Source organism: Schistocerca piceifrons, chromosome 10 (assembly GCF_021461385.2).
Source record: "Schistocerca piceifrons isolate TAMUIC-IGC-003096 chromosome 10, iqSchPice1.1, whole genome shotgun sequence".
Classification (NCBI taxonomy): domain Eukaryota; kingdom Metazoa; phylum Arthropoda; class Insecta; order Orthoptera; family Acrididae; genus Schistocerca; species Schistocerca piceifrons.
The window spans coordinates 104,316,641-104,339,013 of NC_060147.1; the positions used below are offsets into that span (position 1 = coordinate 104,316,641).

A 22,373-nucleotide genomic window follows, 5' to 3' on the forward strand; every position below is an offset into this window, starting at 1 on the left:
ACGTTAAGTGATTTCGCTGCTTCTCTTCGTGTACAACTCCCACGTCAAATGAAAACAAAACAGATTTCTGTGGCCAGGAGCTATCAAGTGAATTAAAATACATTCATATAATTACGGAGGACAAAAATATATTATTAATTTCAGTTTCCCTATTTTATTTTATTTCCAAGTTAGTAGCAGTCAAGCATTAATCGCCTTGCACAACAATGAAGTTATTTTTGCAAGTTTGCTAAAGAAATTTGGCTTTATTAATCTTTCCGCTGAGGCAATCATTTTATTTGAAACTAAGTGTTTCATTCTACAGTATTGGCTAGTTCCAACTGTTCGCTGAATTTCAAGTGCACGTTATCATCGTCTGCCATGTATGGCATTATGCCATAATAAAAAACCAAAAATGAGATCGTAGAGTACTGGTACTCCAAGAAAATTTACATCCCAAAAACCACACTGAAAATCTTAATAGCAGATGGGGCCTACTTCATTGTGAATCTGGAAAAAGCCAATTTGCGCTTCAAGCCGAATTATGTATTTTAGTATGGTTTACGAAATTCCGATGCTATTTGGAGTATCCTCTGATGCCCTGTTTCTTTTATTGTGTAATGTAAGCTCTCTTAGTGCTTTATACACATGAACATGCGGGCCTCTTAAACCACTGTAGTTGCAGACGCACAATAATGCCTGTTTTCTGGCAACTGGTAAATCGAACCTATTTCTAACAGTCTCCTGATAGTATTGCGAACGGTAGTTAGAAAAGCTTTACTTTCAAAGTAAATTTCTTTTTACTCAAGATGAATCATGTTACGTGTGAGAAAGTGGGATGGATTTCTAAATCACAGAGCGTTCAAAACTGAACTTTTTGAGGACCAGCCACTTACAAGAATTTCGAGCCGAGACATTTATGTCATAATTTTAAATTTACTGGCACATTTGTGTGATGTATCTTAAAGTATAACACACACAAAAAAGATCAATATTAGATGTGAAAGCTTAGCTTCTGTTGTAGAGTGTTAGAGACACAATATTATATGTGAAAGCTTAGCTTTTCTTGTAGATATACGGTACTGTGTACATTAATGTAAACCGTTAACTTTTCCTCTTGTGTGTTCGCATGTAACCAGTGATCTTGCTATTGGCTGACTATAACACGTGTCCTATGCTCTGAATAGCTGCTGTCATCGGCTGGTAAGATCTCGTGGCTTGAGATATGACTCGCTTACAAAAGGACATCACAACCTCTGTTTCAATGCTCCGGAAACTAACGCGCTGTGTTTGGTGCAATTAGAATTTATAATTTCGTAATACAAAAATATGCAGCGTATATGTTGCTGCAAATCAAAGGTCTTTCCAAAACTTCTCCTTTTTTATTAAAAGTCTCTCCAAAACTTCTCTGCTTCGTCTTTTTTCGGGAAGTTCTACGCAATTGTATAAAATGTTAACCATTCAAAATATTGATAAGTTTTACAGTTCCGAGGGAAAATCTACTGTCACTTAGCACAGAAAAAGTGTATTTCCTTTTTTTTTTTTTTAATACATCATATAGTGATGAATTTGCCCTGGATATGGAACATGCCAAAATTGTGATTATATATGAAATAATGAAAGGTTAGATTGCTACACACACACACACACACACACACACACACACACACTGTCTGTGGCTGCTGATGCTGGACTGCAAATTGCTGTACGTGATGGGATAAGCAGTCTGAGTAGTGGCAGTAAGGAGGAGGCTGGGGCGGAGCGGAAGAGAGATAGCAGGCTAGGTGTGGGGGATAATAAAGTGCTGCTTGTGGGAGCTACAGGTATGAGGTGAGGAGAGGGTATGGCAGCTATGTGCAGTCAGGAGATTAGATTTTGGTGGGGGGGGGCGGCGGTTATGTAGCAGAAAAGGAGAGAAATAAAAAGGCTGTAGGTGTGTTGATGTAATAGAAGGCTGTTAAATGTTGGAGTGGGAACAGGGAAGCGACTAACAAAGGTTGAGGCCAGATGGGTTACAGGGACATAGGATGTCCCTAATTAACCATCCAGAATCCAAAAACCCCACAGCTGGTCCAGATTTGTAGATGACATCATCATGATGTGGATTGAGGGTGAGGGCACCCTGCCCACATTCCTCTAGTACTTCAGCATCTTATGCCCCATTTGCTTCACCTGGTCCTCCACAACCCAATGAGCCACCTTGCTCAATGTTGACCACCACCACAAAGATGGCTACATTAGTACCTTTCTCCATATCAAACCTACCAAAAACCAGCAATACGTCCACTTCGACAAGTTGCCACCCATTCCATGCCATACCAAGGAGACCCTTCCATAGGGCCTAGACACCCAGGGCCGTTGCATCTACAATGATGAGTAGGCCTGGTCCTAATATGCTAAGGGTCTCACTGAAACCTTCACAGCACAAAGTTACATAACCCCCCCCCCCCCCCCCCCACGGCCCGCCCCCGACTCAGTACCACCCAGGACTGGAACGACTGAAGGACATTCTCTGCTAGGTTTTCGACTATGTCTCACCATGACCTGAAAAGACGAGTATACTACTCCACCGTCTTTCCCACCCCTCCCACAGTGGTATATTGCCATCCACTGAATCTACACAATATTCTCCTCATCCTTACACAAACCCTGCTCCCTTTCCCTTGCCTCATGGCTCATATCCCTGTGATAGACCTAGACGCAAGACCTGTCCCATACATCCCACCGCCGCCGCCACCACCACCACCACCACCACCACCACCACCACTTACTCCAGTCCAGTTACAAGCATCACCTGTCTCATCAAAGGCAGGGCTAACTGTGAAACCAGTTACATGATCTACAAGCCAAGTTGCAACCACTATGCTGCCTTCTGCATAGGCATCACCCCAGAGGCCCCACAACTCTTCTGTCAGTACGTGCTTGGCTACCCCAACCTTTGCAGCATTACTTGCTTTCTCTACTGCAAGCTTCCATTACCCACTTTACCCTTCTGCCCCTCCATCGGATGGGTTTCTTGGTGCCTACCCTGCTTGGATGTGGTTTATATTTGGGACTCGAGTTTCCACTTCCAGTGTTTTCTACAACTTTTGATTAAATAAACACATGGTCCCCATTGTTGGGTTTCACGGACCCACCAATTTTCAAAATTCTCCAGAAGTGCAGGAAAGGTCATCCACTGTGGCGTATGCTCCACCTTTGTGCCTTTCCATCTTCTCACACAGCGACCGCACTCCCCATGTATGCCAAATGTGACTGGGGTATGGGGATTCCGAGCAACAAATTACTGACCAGGCAGCTGTTGCTGAGGCTGGGTGGCACCCATGGGGAGAGCTCCCATTCGGAGTGGTTGGTATCGTGACAGATAAGTCGCAAATGAAATAGATGAAGGCCCCCAGCAGTCTTCTCTGAAAGGACAGTTCTCTTTCATTCAATGTGATATGACCCTAAAATGTTTGTTTCCACGGCTACACCAGAGGAGGAACATAAGGCTAACCAGCAAGCAAAAAATACCCACCCAATACTCAGTTCGGACAAGGACTGATGGAGATTTCTTCTTCAGTCATGGGTACTCACTTGTAACAAGCTGGGTGACATACCGGTGACTGTCATTGCCCAATAGTCTTAATATAGTTCACGGCATCATTTTCCACCGGGACCTGCCCTTACAGTCCTATGACAAGCGTTGTGCCAGCTTGGAGTGACAGGTGTACACTTCGTCCATTATGTATGTAGGGGGTCTAAGGACTAGGGCGATTCATTGCCTGAAAAGGTCAAGGTGATGGTATACCGACACAATGTGAAACCATACGTGTGTCCACCCCATGCAGAGCTTCAGGTGTTTGAAATGTGGGCACGTCTTCATATTGCAATGCTGGCCCTATCTGTAGAGATTGTGGAGGAGTGCTGAATGCAAACATTCCTCGTGCCCCTCCCCTCACCTCTGTGAAAGTACCATTCTCCCTCCTCACCAGATTGCAGTGTTTTCCAGAGAGAAGATGATGCAAGAATAAGAGACTCTGGAGAGACTCACTTGACCAGCCTCTCTATAGTTGGGGTCTCCCCTCTTACTGCTTCCCCCAGACCTGCTTTGGGGTCGATGGCCTCCCACCCACTAGGGACACTCATCCCTGCCTCCCAGCTGGAGACCAATCACCTTCCTCTGGCTTCTCTTGCTGGGAAGCCATTCTTCGGGACACTTCCTTCCAAGGTTTCTGCCTATCTACAACCGGGCACCAGCCAGTGGCTGAATGAGCCACAGGCTGCTGGTCGCAGGGCTTCGCAATCATCACCTTTACCTAAAACTGATTCAGAGAGGCCCCCACCATCATCAAACTCTTCTAAGGAGAGGAAAGACAAGAAAAAGTCCTCCAAGAAGGACATTCCAGTGGCCATTCATGCCACCAAATCCCAACTGTTCCACTCCTTTGGCCGATGTGACCCCTGAGGCCCCATTTTGCATCAGACCATGGAACCCGGAACCCATGTATATTAATGACATAAACCCTCAACCAGTGGCAGCAGATGACCCTAGGGCATCACTTGTCTCCTTGGTCCCTTCATGGCCCCACAGCACATCGGCAACATTATTCCCCAGTGGAATTGTAGTACTTTTTCCAGCACCTGACTGAGCTACAACATTTATTAAACACTTCCGCTTCCTTTTGCATTGCCCTTCAGGATACTTGGTTTCCAGAAATGCAGACTGGCCCTTCGTGGATACTGGGGATTTGGAGATATTATAAGAGCTGTGCTATCTATGACAGGATGCCGGGAGAAGTTTGCGCATACAATCTGGACACTCTATTTAGTGAACTTGTGCGTATTTGTACACCTTTGGAGGCCATAGCTGTTCAGGTAAGAGCATTTCAGGATATTATCACCTGCAGCATTTCCCTCCCTCCCAATGGGAAAGTGTCTAACAACATACTGTTTGCATAGGTTTCACAGCCCCCCCCTCCTCAACTTGACCTTTGCCTCTTGAGTTGAGTGCAAGTACCCCCCACACACTTCAGTGTGGTGGATGGAATTTTCTTGGCCATTGAACTTTCCATTTGCAGCCACTGTCTTCTTCCATCCATCCACCTGAGAGTACACAATAACCTGTGTGGTAGTGACTATTTCCCAGTCTTCCTGTCCCTCCCTCAGTGTTACTTCCCTGGATACCTGCCCAGTGGGCTCTCATCAGTGCTGACTGGGATGCGTTCACCTCTGCTATCACCCTTGGCTCCTCACCACATGGAGATATCGATGAGCCAGTCAAGAATAAAACTACGGCCATTCTTTTAGTAGCTGATTTAGCAGTTCACTGCTCCAATGGAAGACAGTACCTTGCTGGTTATCATAAATCACAGAAGCCATTAGAGATCTTAGGTGGGCTCTCAGACACCATAAGGAGCACCTATCAATGCAGCACCGCATTGTCTTTGAGGCTCTATGTATGTGTCCACCATCTAATAAAATGGCAGAAACGAGAATGCTAGGAATTGTACATTTCAACCGTCGATCCCCATACCTCTCATTCGCAGGTTTGCACTAACATCATATGTCTCTAAAGATACCAGACACCTGCGGATGTACCTGGCATTACCTTGAATGGCACTGTTCACACTGACCCAGAGGCCATCGCCAAACATTTTGCTCTGCATTATGATTGAGCCTAAGTGTGTGAGAATTATCAAACTGGCTTTGGTGTTCTGAAACAGCAAGTGGAGCAAAAGCAATTATCCTTCACTGCATGTCACGTGGAGCCATTTAATGCTCCATTTAGCAAGTGGAAATTCGTCTAGCTCCAGGACCGGACCAAATGATCAACCATCTACCAGTGTGTTGTCAGCATCATATTCTGCCAGCTTTAACCACATCTGAAGCGGGGGCAAGCTCCCACCACAGTGATGAGAAAGCATCATTGTCCCAGTGCTAAAACCAGGTAACCACCCTCTAGAGACGGACAGTTATCACCCAATAAGCTTCACCAGTGTTCTCTGTAAGTTGCTTGGCTACATGGTGAGCCAGCAGCTGTGTTGGCTCCTTGAGCCTCAGGGTTTTCTGGCTCCATCACAAGGTGGCTTTTGCCAAGGCTATTCCACTGCTGATCATCTGGTTTACCCGGGGTCTGACATTGAACAGCTTTTGCCTGATGTCAATACCTTAAAGGCTTGTGACATCACATGGCGACTTCACACCCTAGCTACGTTACACGAGTGGGGTCCACTCCAGATTTTTATCCAGAACTTCCTATTGCATTTTACATTTGAGGTTCTGTAGGACCAAATTGAGAAGCAAATCTCCAAAGTCCTGGAATGTGTCAGTACATGACATTACAACATAAAAGTAATAACATATAAAATAAAATGTTTATGAACCCAAAAAAAGAAGAGCCATAAGTTAATATAAACACAATAAACGATATCACACAAGAATCGGCTTAATTTTTGAAAGAACTCCTCGACAGAATAGACGGAGTGACCCATGAAGAAACTTTTCAGTTTTCATTTGAAAGTGTGTGGATTACTGCTAAGATCTTCGAATTCTTGTGGTAGCTTGTTGAAAATGGATGTAGTAGTATACTGTAATCTCCAAATATAGATTGGATTTCTGCCTAGTATTAACTGAGTGAAAGCTGATAATTCTTGGGAATAAGTTGTTATTGTTAACAAGAAACGACTGCTAAGAATATGTGTTTTAAGAGGCCAATGTCAGAATACCCAGACTAATGAACAGGGGTCAACAAGAGGTTTGCAACCTTACACCACTTACTGTCCAAACCGCCTGTTTCTCAGCCAAAAATACCCTTTGAGAATGGGAAGAGTTATCCCAAAATATAATACCATACATCATAAGCGAATGAAAATAAGCTACGTAGACTACTATTCATGGCAAACTATCACTTACTTTAGGTACTGTTCTAATAGTAAATATGGAATCATTTAGTCTTTTAACAAGAACCTGAATGTGGGCTTTCCACACAGTTTACTATGTACCTGAACACACAGAAATTTGAACTGTTCACTTTCACTTATATGCCCATTCTGGAAATTAAAATGTCAGGTTTTGTAGATGTGTATTAGAAACTGTAAAAACTGAATCTGTGATTTAGTGTTAGTTTATTTTCTACAAGCCATGAACTTATGTCTTGAACTGCACTATTTGAAACAATACCAATGTTGCACACTATGCCCTGTGCTACCAAGCTAGTGTCATCAGCAAACAGAAATATTTTACAATCACTTGTAATACTAGAGGGCATATCATTTATGTAAATAAAGAATAGGACTTGCCCCAGCATTGATCGCTGGGGCAGCCCCCTCCTCCCCCGCCATTTGATTATTCCCCCTCAGACCCCATATCACAGCCATTCTCAACACTGTGGATAATGACCTTTTGCTGTCTGTTACTGAAGTAAGAGGCGAACCAACTGTGAGCTACTCCCCATATTCCATAATGGTCCAACTTCTGGAGCAGTATTTTGTGATCAATACAATGACATGCCTTAGTTAAATAAAAAAAGATGTCAAGCGTTCAAAACCTTTTGTTTAATCCATCCAGTAAGTGAAAGAGGGAAGAGAATATTATGGCGTTTTCAGTTGTAAAAGCACTTCTAAAACTGAACTGTAAATTTGACAGCAAATAATGTGAAATAAAATGATCAATTTTCCTTACACGCACTGCCTTTTCGATAACTTTAGCAAAAACTGATGGCATAGAAACAGATCTAAAATTGTCTGCATTATTCCTTTCTTCCTTTTTATAAAGTGGTTTTACTACTGAGTACTTTAATCATTCACGAAACTGACCGTTCTTCAAGGGAAAATTACAGATACGGCTAAGTACAGGGCTAACAATTGCAACACAATATTTTAATATTCTGCTAGGTACTCAATCATATCCACAAGAGTCTTCAGTGACTTAATTATTGACTCAGTCTTCGCCTTGTCAGTATCACAGAGAAGTATTTCAGACATCAGTCTCGGAAAGCCATTTTCGAAGAGAATTATATGATTCACTCTAGAAACTAAGTTTTTATTTAATTCACAAGCAATGCTCAGAAATTGGTTGTTAAATGCAGTATATATAGCTGACTTATCAGTAACAGAAATGTTTTTACTACGAACTGACATTATATCATCAATCTCGTGCTGCTGACCAGACACTTCCTTAAAGACTGACCACACAATTCTAATTTTGTCCTGTGAATTAGCTATTCTGTTTGGGTACCACGCTGAGTATCCCTGAGTGCAGAGATGCAGTGTCGCCAGGCTGTGCTTCGGGGTGGGTGAGGGGAGGGGGCAAAGAGAAGGAAGAGAAAAGGCCTTAGTAGTAGGTAGGCTGGTGGGATAGAAGGCATGTTTACCAGCACAGCACAGACCCTGGATCTGCACCTAGCAGCCCTGTACTGTCCCCACCGCATCCCTGTATATTCCCACATGCAGCATATCGACTTCCCCTACCCATACTGTCCTGTTGCTCCCCCTGCCAGTCCCCCTCTCCCTCCCTTCACAGTGTCTCCTCCTTACCCCCACCACCCATCTCAGCAGATTGCTGCTCGTGTCAGATGCTGTTAGTCAGGCCTCAGCTCTCTGAGACAGTGGCTGTGTGTGTGTGTGTGTGTGTGTGTGTGTGTGTGTGTGTGTGTGTGTGTGTGTGTGTGTGTGAGAGAGAGAGAGAGAGAGAGAGAGAGACACTTGGGAAGTAGTACTTTGTCCAGAAGCTTAAATATTTAAACAGTCTTTTCTATTGTGCCTGTCTGCAACTTGATGCCACTTCTGTGTGGTGATTAGCAATCTATCCTTTCCATATTGCTGTTATTCCATCTAGGACTTACCATTGTTTTGAGTTCTATTATAAGACATTCTGTTTCTATTGTAATGAATGGTAAAAATAATAGTGGAAGGGTTATTAAAAATAAATGCTTCTTTTTGAGATTCCATTTTGTGTGATGAAGGTACTACAGGTGTTTTAATTTCATTTCAGATTATGTTGGTTTCATCAAGAAAGTTATGAAACTGCTGCAGCATGGATTTACTGGTATCCAGAAAGTGGAAGTCACTCTAAAGCAGCTTGGTACATCTGACCAACCTCCGCCTTCAGCTAGACCCTGTGAGTTTCTGAATTTTTCAGTCTGTTACTGCGAGATTCTGTGTAACAGTTACCTGACAAAATGTAGGTTATTTCACTATAATTGGAAAGTGGGTTAGCACTGCCAATATGAATTGCAAAAAATGTAGGATAGTTCTCCCTCTCCCTCTGCCCGCCCCTCTCCCTCTGCCCGCCCCTCTCCCTCTCCCTCTGCCCCGCCCCTCTCCCTCTCCCTCTGCCCCGCCCCTCTCCCTCTGCCCTGTGCCCCGCCCCTCTCCCTCTGCCCCGCCCCTCTCCCTCTGCCCCCCCTCTCCCTCTGCCCCCCCCTCTAATCTGCTAAGCACCTTCTTCTTTTATCCTTATTCGTCATTATATTCATAAGTTAGTCCAAAGGGCTTTTCATAGAAAACCTTATTTTGTGAAAGGCAACTTTGTACTGATATGAAGATTTGCTCCAAAATAATATACCACAGTGAATAGAAATATGGAAAATTTCTTGTTTTGATTATGTATATCGTAATATTCATCTCTAGCAGCAAAGGCCTTTCATAAGGTTTTTTTTTTTTTTTAATTTGTTTATAAGGGGCGTTCAAAAACAAACGAGCCAGAGGCATAATTAAAGAAACCAGTACCTGTATGTTAGAAGTATTGACCCTGGCTGTTTAGGCACTTTTCCCACTGTGACACAAAGCGGTGAATGGCTGTCTCATAAAATTCCTGGGGCTGTGATGTTAACCAGTTCAGCACGTACAGCTGGACATCGTCATCAGAGGTGAATCGTTTGCCCCTCAGAGCCTTTTTAAGGGGGACAAAAAATGGCATAATCACAAGGGGATAGGTCCAGACTGTATGGAGGGTGACAGAGGGCCTTCCATTTGAATTTCTGCAGGAGTGCCGCAACTATGTTGGCCATATGAGGCTTCGCATTGTCGTGGAGCAGAATGACCCCACGGGTGAGATTTCCTGGTTGTTTTGATTTGATCATTTGGTGAGTTTGCAAGTAATGCTGGACATTCACTGTTGTCCCATGCTGCAGGAAATGAATCAGAAGTGGGCCATTTTTGGTCCCCTTAAAAAGGCTCTGAGGGGCAAACGATTCACCTTGGGCGATGACATCCAGCTGTATGTGCGGAACTGGTTAACATCACAGCCCCAGGAATTTTATGAGACAGCCATTCACTGCCTTGTGTCACAGTGGGACAAGTGCCTCACCAGTCTGGGTCAATACTTCCAACATACAGGTACTGGTTTCTGTAATTATGCCTCTGGCTCATCTCTTTTTGAATAGCCCTAATTTTTGAAATTATTTACAGTTCTTGCCAGCTGTATGTAAGTTTACACTGTTAACACAGTACACGAAGTAGTATCTTGTCGGCTTCAGTGGATAAGTTCAGGGGAAGTATTGTGGTATGTGTAACGTTAGATAGTGGTTCTATCACATTCCCGGTACATCATGCAGTTGTTTTCTGACATCCGAAATTGAAATTGTGATTTGCTACTTCATGCTGAAACTGTAAAGAAATTTTTTTAACTGTTTGTGGAAATTCGGGGTTTGTCATTGTGATTGTAAATACTTGAGATTAATTTTGGAATTCTGTAAGGGAAGAAAATACATAAAATTACAAGTGATCCTTCCTGACCTTGAAATCTTGTAGGATCCAGTATCATACGTAAGTTGTGTGTGGATTGCAGTGAAGAGGAACTTACTTGACTCCAGGATACCACTGTCAACATATGAATGTGTTTTTTCTCCCCTGTTGCTTCTATCATGGTAGTGGAAATACTCCTAAGGCTGTAATTTCAAGGTATCAGGTACAAGATATAGGAACTGAAAGATTAGATGAGACTCATTTCTTCAAATTAGTCTAATGGTGCTATACCAGACTAGGTCAGCAGTGAAGACTCTAGTATCATATTTTAGAGGAGAAATGTTCAGATTCCATGGTGTGCTTGCATACATGCTGGAAAACTAATAATTTCTTTCTTCTGAAATGTACCGTAGATTTTTGCGTCACACATCAATCAGCTGAGGTGAGTAGTTCTGTAGCATCACATTCCTGCATTTTATAACCTTAAGTATACAAGCTAAGCAATAATATTCAAAGCATTATCACTGCTTATTAGTCTTTTTTTACATGTTCAACATTACCGACATGATGCAGATTATCTAATTGTATTGTCGTTGAAAGACAAGATAAAGTTTTTCTTAAAGTGTAAGAAATTTTATTTGTCTGTATGTGGACTCTGCACTTCCTACTAGAAATTTTGAATTTCACTTATAACAGGTAAAAGGAAAAAAGAAAAAATGTTTTGTTGGGAAGAGCGTACTTATGCAGGTAGTGATTTTTGCCACGAGTCAGTTGGCCGTGGTTATTGTTTTGCCAGTGCTACTGACCACGTGGTTTTGCTGCTATGCTTTCAGCTCAAGACGGGGTGTTGGTCATCTCCCTAGGACCGGCTACACGCCCTGTGCCAGGTTTGAACTGGTTCAGCAGTAGCTTCAGGACTGATTCTAACTATTTAAACAGTGTGAGGGGCTTGCCATAACTGTGTTGTGAATGCATGTGAAAAACATGACCTCCATCTTCCCTCTAAGTACTGGGCACTCTTGAGTATTTGTATTTCTCTGACACTTGGTTCATGTTGTAATTTTCTTGCTTAAGTGGAATTTAAGGGAATGAAAGATCACATTACAATTGGATTTGCTTATGGCATTCAAACATGACCTTGGTGGAAGGATCAACAACTGTAATTGTCATCATTGTTTTTATTTTCTGTCGCACTTGAATTTACATTCAAATTTTCTGGTTTCTAGTTTGACTCAAGTTCATTTTCAAACCATTACTTGAAATGAAGATGTACTTCATTCAGGTAAAAATATGAAATAAAAATTCAAGAAAGATGCACTAATGAAGCTTTTAAAATGGTTTTGTTGTGTATTTTCACTGTAATGACATAGCTCTCAGCTGTAGTTAATGGTCTGAAAATGAATATTGTGTCTGGAACTTGCCAATAAATTTGAGCGTGATCACAGCTAAGGCGAAAATGGTGGTTTTCATAGTTTCCATAAGTACACAAACATCCATTTAAGTGATAATTCCATTCTGTTATGCTCTTCCCTTATTTTTGTTTTGGAGAAAAGAAAAATACTAATTAACGTGAGATTAGAGTCCTGATGTAGAGGTGTGTGCTTTTTCGAGGGGGTGGGGGTGGGGTGGTATTAGAGTAGGATAATCTTTCATGCAAGGACATAATTTCAGGGATGAAACAATGAAACAAGAACAATGTTAGCTCCGGGAATGAGGGGTTCGACCTGTACTTGGGAGAAGTTATGCTACAGATAAATGTTGGAAGACTTTTTTTCTGTATGGCAAGTCCCTGTAGTATTTCTAAAATACTGACATCAGCAGCTAGATGTTCACATTGCTACAAAACACTCAATAACATAGTCTGTGGCATGCTAGTTTGCCTCATTTATTGTCGACTTTCATAGAAGTAAACAGAGAATCTGTGCTTGGATAAAGAGACACATAAATTACTACATCTGTAAATAATATTAATATTAAACTCTTCCACGTAGAATTTCAGTATTCACGACAGAATTTATAACAGATAACTAGCAAACCCTTCTTGTCAGTTCTTCACAACAATAAGTCAGATAGTACAGTGACAACTAAAAGGGCATTCCATGGCAGCTATAGTGGCAGGTTCTTCATGGCAAAACTAAGGTGGTGAAATAAATGGAAAACTTATAATAAAAACCTATCTGCTGGAAATGTACACTGGCATAGTGAAAATGCTGTTGAAAAGACTATAGTTGAATCTTAATATTCCACTAAATGGTTACCTTGGTCTCGGAAAACAGTTTCATAATAGTTTGTTTCAAATCAGTTTAACTCCAGAGAACTATATTAAATAATTACTGGCATTTAAGTCTGAGGCCACCCCATGACTAGTTTCTGTTTCAGTGATTAAAATTTCAAGTTTTCTTAATGTAAGTTAATTAGGTGAAGGGCATATCAATTTTTTTTGTAACTTACTTGACATAAAAATAATAAACTCAAGTCAGTTTATTATTAATATTATTAAATGCCTTAACCCATTATAGTAAAAGATATTTTTTTTTAGTTTCTGGAATCTGCAGACAGAATTGAAAATATTGATACTAAAAAATTTACTAAGAAATTTTTTGTGTAATCACCATGCAGGAAAACTTGAAAGAAAATGGTAGAAGATGGGAAAACACCTCCAGAAAATTAACCCAATAAGAAGTATTGAAATTACAAAGGAAAAGCCCTCTGGCAATTCTAGGGAAGGATGAGGGTCCCAATAGGTGATTTATTGCTCAATATGTGGAGTGGAGGAGAACTTACTTTTCACACACAGCAAGAAAATCGAAAATAAGATCAGAAAAATAGAGGATATCTGAAGAGACAGAAAAGGGAACTGAGAAATTTACAAATCCTGCTTGAGGACTGTTCCAGAGTCTTACCTGTGAAACTGAAAATTGGAAAGCATGTAACCAAGAGAGAAAATTATTTATAAGTGGAGCAAGCATATCTGGCATTGTTCCTCAGCAAACCTCACAATGTGAAGATTGTCAGCATTGATTGGGTAGCTACAGGAACAATATTGATGACGTGTTGTTGTTGTGATCTTCAGTTCTGAGACTGGTTTGATGCAGCTCTCCATGCTACTATATCCTGTGCAAGCTTCATCATCTCCCAGTACCTTCTGCAGCCTACATCCTTCTGAATCTGCTTAGTGTATTCATCTCTTGGTCTCCCTCTACGATTTTTACCCTCCACGCTGCCCTCCAGTACTAAATTGGTGATCCCTTGATGCCTCAGACATGTCCTACCAACCGATCCCTTCTTCTAGTCAAGTTGTGCCACAAATTCCTCTTCTCCCCGATTCTATTCAATACCTCCTCATTAGTTACGTGAGCTACCCATCTAATCTTCAGCATTCTTTTGTAGCACCACATTTCGAAAGCTTCTATTCTCCTCTTGTCTAAACTATTTATCGTCCATGTTTCACATCCATACATGGCTACACTACATACAAATACTTTCAGAAACGACTTTCTGACACTTAAATCTATACTCGATGTTAACAAATTTCTCTTCTTCAGAAACACTTTCCTTGCCATTGCAAGTCTACATTTTATATCCTCTCTACTTCCTCCATCATCAGTTATTTTGCTCCCCAAATAGCAAAACTCCTTAACTACTTGTCTCGTTTCCTAATCTAATTCCCTCAGCATCAGCCGACTTAATTCGACTACATTCCATTATCCTTGTTTTGCTTTTGTTGATGTTCATCTTGTATCCTCCCTTCAAGACAGCATCCATTCCGTTCAACTGCTCTTCTAAGTCCTTTGCTGTCTCTGACAGAATTACAATGTCATCGGCGAACCTCAAAGTTTTTATTTCTTCTCCATGGATTTTAATACCTACTCCGAATTTTTCTTTTGTTTCCTTCACTGCTTGCTCAGTATACAGATTGAATAACATTGAGGATAGGCTATAACCCTGTCTCACTCCCTTCCCAACCACTGCTTCCCTTTCATGCCCCTCGACTCTTAAAACTGCCATTTACAAATTGTAAATAGCCTTTTGCTCCCTGTATTTTACCCCTGCCACCTTCAGAATTTGAAAGAGAGTATTCCAGCCAACATTGTCAGAAGCTTTCTCTAAGTCTACAAATGCTACAAACATAGGTTTGCCTTTCCTCAATCTAGCTTCTAAGATAAGTCGTTGGGTCAGTATTGCCTCACGTGTTCCAATATTTCTATGGAATCCAAACTGATCTTCCCTGAGGTCGGCTTCTACCAGTTTCTTCATTCGTGTGTAAAGAATTTGCATTAGTATTTTGCATCCATGACTCATTAAACTGATTGTTCGGTAATTTTCACATCTGTCAGCACCTGCTTTCTTTGGGATTGGAATTATTCTATTCTTCTTGAAGTCTGAGTGTATTTCGCCTGTCTCATACATCTTGCTCACCAGATGGTAGAGTTTTGTCAGGACTGGCTCTCCCAAGGCCGTCAGTAGTTCTAATGGAATGTTGTCTACTCCCAGGGCCTTGTTTCGACTCAGGTCTTTCAGTGCTCTGTCAAACTCTTCATGCAGTATCGTATCTCCCATTTCATCTTCATCTACATCCTCTTCCATTTCCATTATATTGTCCTCAAGTACATCGCCCTTGTATAGACCCTCTATATACTCCTTCCACCTTTCTCCTTTCCCTTCTTTGCTTAGAACTGGGTTTCCATCTGAGCTCTTGATATTCATACAAGTGGTTCTCTTTTCTCCAAAGGTCTCTTTAATTTTCCTGTATGCAGTATCTATTTTACCCCTACTGAGATAAGCCTCTACATCCTTACATTTGTCCTCTAGCCATCCCTGCTCAGCCATTTTGCACTTCCTGACATGGAAGTGGAAAATGTCTTTAATGTTGACACATCAAACGCATTAGTTGAGAGATAATTTGCAGACCCACATAGGTGTGGTAAAAATTGGTGTCTCTGAATCTCTGAAGCAGTTGTCTACACCTGTGTGTCTGCCAGAAGGCGCTCAACTCACAAGGAGAGTGAGTGGAAAATTTAGCGTGCTTGCCTCAGTATGAGCCATAATGTCCCTTATTTTGTAATTACTGCCCTTACAGGAGGTAAACATTGAAGAAAGTACAATTATTCTGGTTCTGTTGCAAAGGTTGGTTCTCTAAACTTCCTCAATAGCTTTTTTTGTGAAAAGATAAGTCTTCTTCCCTTCTAAGTGCACAGAGCATTTGTTGAATATTGCCGTACCTATAGAACTGGCCATAAATCGAGCAGCTTGCTGCTGAATTGCTTTGATGCCTTTCTTTAAGTTAATGTTATAGAGATCCCAATCATTCAAGCAGTACTCGAGAATGTGTCGCATGAGAATTATGTGTGCAGTATCGTAAGTTTATCCACTTCACGTATCCAGAAATCTGCCAGTGAACAGCCATTTGCACAGTGCATGGTAGTGGGTGACTTGGTTTCTTCGTACGAGGCCTTATGTCTTGTTTCTTGTCTTCATGGTCGTCAGCTGTGATGAATGTTGATGGCAGTATAATTCTCTGCAGTCTGTTGTAAATGCTGGATCTCTAACCTTTCCTAGTAGTGCTTCACAAAAAGAATGTCTCCTTCACATTTGAGTTCACTGAATATTTTCGTAATTCTCAAATGCTGTTCAGCTCTACTGGTAACAAATCTTCCAGCATGTTCCTGAATTGCTTTGGAGTTTTCCTTGCATCTGACCTGCTAGGGATTGCAAATACTCAAGCAGTACTCAAGAATAGGTCACACTAGTGTTCTATATGTGGTCTCAGTATATTCTCCCAATTCACCAAAGTTGGCAGTTCTCCTTATAGCTGGCCTTGTTCCATTTCATGTCACTTTGATGCATTATGCCTAGATATTTGACATGACTGTGTCAGACAGCACATCGCTAATACTGTATTCGATCATTACAGATTGTTTTTCATACTCATCTGCATTACCATATATTTTTCCACATTTAAATTGAATAGTAGCAGTCCTAACACACTTTTTGCAGCCACTCCTGACATTACCTTTGCCTCCAATAAACACTTACAGTCCAGGACAACGTACTAGTTTCTGCTGCTTGAAGGATTTGAGCCGCTCCCATACCTGAGAACTTATTCCAAATGCTAAGACGTTTGCTAGTAGTCTCAGTGTTACATGAATGTTTTTCCTAGCAATTTGCCTTAACTTACATTTATTTACATTTAAAGCATCCTGACATTTTTCACGCAAAGTAGAACATCTGTCGTAATCCCACTACAGTTATTCAAAGAAAAAACTTTCTTGCTTATGGATTCTTCCATTAAGAACAGATGCTAGTCAATTGTTTCTCAAAGGTGGCCCAGTAAGCCGAAAACTAATTTGAAATAAACAAAACTCACTAGAACGGAAACAGTATACTTGTTATTGAACCTTAAACAATACTTTCTCTCATCTAACAATGTCATCAGTAAGCAGAGCCTTATTCTCTGAGTATGTCTCTTCTCTTAATCTGTTTTGCCTTGAAAGATTATTACCCAGTTGTGTTGCGCGTCTGTTGAGTTGTGTTGCGCGTCTGTTGGATGGGAATCTTGAAGTGACAGTATGACTTTTGCATACTTATGCTTACTGTATGTCTCCAGTTGGAAAATAAAACATGCTGCTTTAATAAAGGAATGTATCACACTTTTTTTTAAATCATACAACTGTATGTGCCCACTGAGTTATTGAAATAACTGTAATCTTTTACAAACACTGCCAGTGCAGAGATATTTAAATCCTTAACAACACATTTGTTTCTGTTTAAAATCTTGTAGTTCAGGTTTTTGCACCTGGATAAATTGTAAAACATGACCTTCATATGTACTGCAGACTGTAACTTTATAAAGCAGAAGATTTTAAAAAGAAAAAGAAAGATACCTTTTAAAAAAGCCAAAATACTTGTTTTGTGTTGTTGAATTAATGCTTTTAGTAAATGATTTTTAAATGTAGCTGAATGACGCTATACTTAACAAGTATCTTGTGTTTCCTTAGTTGTAGATTTGTGGTTCCTGTGTTGTGAGATAATGTGCGCTGTTGTTAACTTTTATTACAAATTACACAATTATATCTTTCCAAAAAGGTTTAACAAATACACAATTTAAGTTTTTATTTCACCATTTTGTAAGAATTGTTTTATTTTTTCAATTAATAAGTATTCAGTTTATTGTAGAAAGTTAAACCACAATGTGGTTGCAAGGAAATCCCCTTTGTGCGTTAATCAGTTTGCTGACAATGATAATTTTTGTCGGAGAAGTTATTTAAGCAAAATTCTGTGTCATCTTGTTGGTGCTCTCACAAATCATAGATATTTTCCAACTTTAGTATCCGCAGATGAGAGCACACTGGGTGCCGTCGCTCCGCTCACAGAAGAACGCATCAAAGAACTGCTGGAATCTTCTTTTCCGAACCCGGTGACTGCGGTGGAGCTGGCGCGTTCCAACGGCTGGTCCGAGGAGGAAGTGCAGGCACAGTTGTCACAGCTGACGGAGAAGGGCATTGCCAAGGCTCTTGAGCACGGTGCATACACACGCGCAGTTGCTACCAAAGTGCAGGTCGGTGTTTGGCGATTGGCAGTTTTGATACTTTGTAAAGGAGTGGTGAGAGGATTCACTTCTTTGGACACTCTCGTTGCACTTACTCTTGTTGGTGTTCATTTTGGTTCTAACACAATAAGTGTAGTTGTTGGTCAGGTAGAATGTTACTTAACCAACACAGTTAGCATGTCTTGGATTAAACAGATCAGTTTTGCTTCCGTAAAGGTTCCTCTTGTGGGGAAAGTGATATTTCATCTCAAGAAGTCAATTCTCATACAACTGAAGAAGAAATATTGCTCAGTTAGTGTTTTCTGTCATCTTGTAAAGCCATCAGTTTTGTAGATCAGGAAATTTTACTAGGGAAACTAAATGACATAGTGTTATCTTAATAGAAGGAGGCTGATAGTGAAGTCAACTTATAGTATGACATGATATGATATGAAATGAGTAAGACTAAGCTCTGAATGGGGTTACATTAAATACAGTGTCTCAAAAGTTTTGTTTTTGACCTGCCCTTCTTGTTGCATATAAATGAGTTACACAGGACACTGGAGGTGGATGTTTGCTGATGACACAAATGTATTTATGAATAGCCCAAACACATCCAAACCTTTCCTTTTTGTGAGTACATGCTTTGCTGCCATGGGGCCCCGGCCTTTGCATCACCTTATCCATTTCTGTGCTGCACCTCTATGCTCCTGCTATTCTTTCTCCCCTCCCTTGGAGAACATGTCTGGGATATTTTTGGAAATGTGTTCTGAAGTTTCAGTAGCCTGACATCACAACAGTTCCTCAACTGCCTTCTTCCCCACCCCAACCCTCCACCCCCCACCCTCCCCTCCCATTGAGGATCATGTTTGTTTCTATTCATCCCTGTACACTCCTGAAGGTTGGCCCACACATTTGACGTGTAACTGGTGACTGGGTAACGTGTAATTCCCAGCCCCAGGTCGTCATACAGAGTTCGCATGTACCACCTGTACAGGCCAGGCTCAGTGAGTGGCGATTATCTGAGCTGTTTCTTTCCCAAATTTGCCAATTGGTCCTTCTGCCAGGAGTTCATGGAGATGTGACCTGAGGTATGAGCAATTACGTAAGACGAGTGAGCCGCCCCATCTGGGGGGAGGGCCCCCAGTTGGAAAAAGTGTGTCATTGAAGACACTAGCAATCGTGGGGGATTTTCTTGCAATGAGTCAATCACCATCTCAGTCTACATTTACTAAACATAAACAGAATGAGACTAAAGATTCAAAGAATCTCCCATAAGCATCTTGTTTCCTTGTGACATCCTGTACTGAAGGAGGTCAGTCGTTAGCTATGAAAGGTGCTGATTGAATTGCAGGTGCTGTGAAACCATGGTCTTGTTTATGGAATGGCACTTTGCTTTTGGAGACTAATTGTGATCCTTAGGCACAACACCTGCTGCTTTGCTCCTCCACAGCTATCATGTTCATGTCAAGGCCCGTCAAATGCTGAATTCTTCATGTGGTGTTATTTACAATAGACTGCTCGATGGTCTGACCGAGGGAGAAATCCAAACTTACCTCTCTGATCAGGACATATTTTCAGTCCATTGGGTAATGAAAAAAGTTGATGTAACCATAAAAAAAAGTGCCTGTATGAATTCTTTTTCCAACATGTGATAGAGTAGTGCTTCCAGCAAAGATCAAAGCAGGCTCTGAAGTCATGTTCCAACCGTAAATTCCAAACCCGATGCATTGCTGTTAGTGTCAACGTTACAACCACACTCGCATGTCCAGCCGAAACACCTCCAAATGTGTTTCTTGTGGTACAGATGCTCACAAGGGCGGTTGCCTGTCTCCTCCTCTGTACACAGACTTCTGACCTCAAATTCAGCACTGCAGTTGTAAAATTGCCAAGTAAGACACTAGCTGTGCAACAAGCCACTAGATCTTCACCTTTGGCAGCAAAATCACCTATGTGTAGCAGGACAAAAGGAATACTCCTGTGAAGACTTGCCATGTGCCAATTGCAAAGGCTGTATGAAATCAAACAAAGGCAAACAGTCATGTCCTCCCCTGACTCGGAGATCCTCTTGAACGGTGTCGCAGTGTGATACCCTCATCCGGCTGACCTCCATTTCGCTGGTGCGCACTGCCTACTGTTTTTCTGCCCTGGAATTGTTTTTCTGCCCTGGAATCCACAGGCCGACCCATTGAGAATCCAATGGAACAGGATCTTCCAGCCTCTGTGTCCTCTAGCACTGAGCCTTCGAAGACTGGCACTTGGTAGCTGCCGAAGTAACAATCCTTAATTTGTTCCCTACTCCCCTTTCCCCGTTATGACTCTTCTACAGTGGAACATTTGTGGCGTTAGATCTAACAAGGAGGAATTATGGCTGCTCTTAAAATCACTGTGTCCAATTGTTCTCTGCCTCCAAGAAACAAAATTGTCCTCACGGCCACCTTGACCTCTCGCATTTCCTTCTAGTCGGCTTTGACTCCCCCCCTCCGAGGATGGCATTCCATCTCATCGGGAGTCATACTGCTTATCCTGGGTGACACAGTAAAACCATATCGCTGAACATACAGCTGCAAGCTGTTGAGGTCCACATTTTCCTTCCTCGCTTCACCTTTTCTCTTTGTACAGTCTACACTTGTGTCTCTCTCTCTCTCTCTCTCTCTCTCTCTCTCTCTCTCTCTCTCTCTCTTGCTGTCACCAGGAAAGACTTCATCCAGCTTATTGGTCAATTTCCTCGCCACTTTTTGCTTCTCAGTCATTTTAATACACACCATCCACTTTTGGTCTCTCCCAGAACCTGTCAGGGGGCCAAATTCATATTCTTGAGGAAAAAGAAACTTGTTTCACAAAGCATGTAGCATCCAGCGCATGTTGGTCTATCGATCATTCATATGAATATAATGGAAGGAAACATTCCACGTGGGAATTGTCACTGTTGCATTTCGAAATCTTTTCTGTCGTCTTATTTTCCTCTTTCTGGTCTGCTTGTGTCTGTATGTGTGGATGGATATGTGCGTGTGTGCGAGTGTATACGTGTCCCTTTTTCCCCCTAAGGTAAGTCTTTCCGCTCCCGGGATTGGAATGACTCCTTACCCTCTCCCTTAAAACCCACTTCCTTTCGTCTTCCCCTCTCCTTCCCTCTTTCCTGATGAGGCAACAGTTTGTTGCGAAAGCTTGAATTTTGTGTGTATGTTTGTGTTTGTTTGTGTGTCTATCGACCTGCCAGCGCTTTTGTTCGGTAAGTCACCTCATCTTTGTTTTTATATATGATCATTCATATGATTTTGAAACGCATCCCTGCTTGAATTTGAACAAATTCTAAGTTGATTTCTGAATGAATCATAAGTTGATTTTTGAATGCGTGCATGGTGTACGTGATGCCTTTGCCAGTGGAATCCCCGTCGCATCTAGAAATCAACTTTCCTGCAGGCAAAAGGGGACGGAGCTATACGAGCTGAGCGAGATAAAGCCGAACGGGTGAATGCCAATTGCTGTTTATGTGTTTGACTGGGTTTGCGAATGATCAGCCTAGTTATAATTACTAGCAAAATCCGTAGACTCAGACTATCAGAGTGGAAATAAACGACTAACAGAAATAACAGTAAGAAAGATTACATCTTATCAGTGTACTGGTATCCAAGGAAATGAAATTTTGACATTACATTTTTGGCCAGACCACTACACTGTAAGGGCCAGTTGTTTAGTGCCCAGTTAGGAGCTAAAGCTCTGTGTATAGAGCTTTAGCTAGCAGCTATCCGGTATTGCTCCAGTTCAGAAATATCATAGATCTGGGGCTGATGCACAGAGCAATCCTAGTTGTATTGGGGAGGTTTAGTGGTTCTGCTTTTTCCTCTTTGTTAATTGCTCTTACATCAAATGAAAACAAAAAGGATTTTTTTGGCCGGGAGCTATCAAGTGAATTAAAATACATTCACATAATTACGGAAGACTAAAATATGTTATTAGTTTATGATTTTATTTTATTTCTGCCTTTCTGACAGTCGAACATTAATCGCCTTGCCGAACAACGAGGCTATTTTTGTCTGCTTGCTAAAGAAATTTGGCTTTTATTAATCTTTTCCACTGAGGCAATCAATTTATTTCAAACGGTGTTTAATTCTACACTATTGGCTAGTTTCAAGTGTTCACTACATTTCAAGGGCTACTTCTCATCTTCTAGCATGTATGGCATTATGCTATAATAA

At 41.5% G+C, this 22,373-nt stretch overlaps 1 protein-coding gene across 1 annotated transcript in view; it reads left to right on the forward strand.

Moving 5' to 3' along the window:
* The window catches only part of LOC124718807, a 113,370-nt gene that overhangs the window by 26,807 nt on the left and 64,190 nt on the right, over positions 1-22,373 (forward strand). The window contains exons 4-5 of the mRNA XM_047244421.1: positions 8,953-9,078; positions 17,975-18,204. Coding sequence (XP_047100377.1) covers positions 8,953-9,078; positions 17,975-18,204 — 356 coding nt within the window. The remainder of the gene's footprint in view (positions 1-8,952; positions 9,079-17,974; positions 18,205-22,373) is intronic.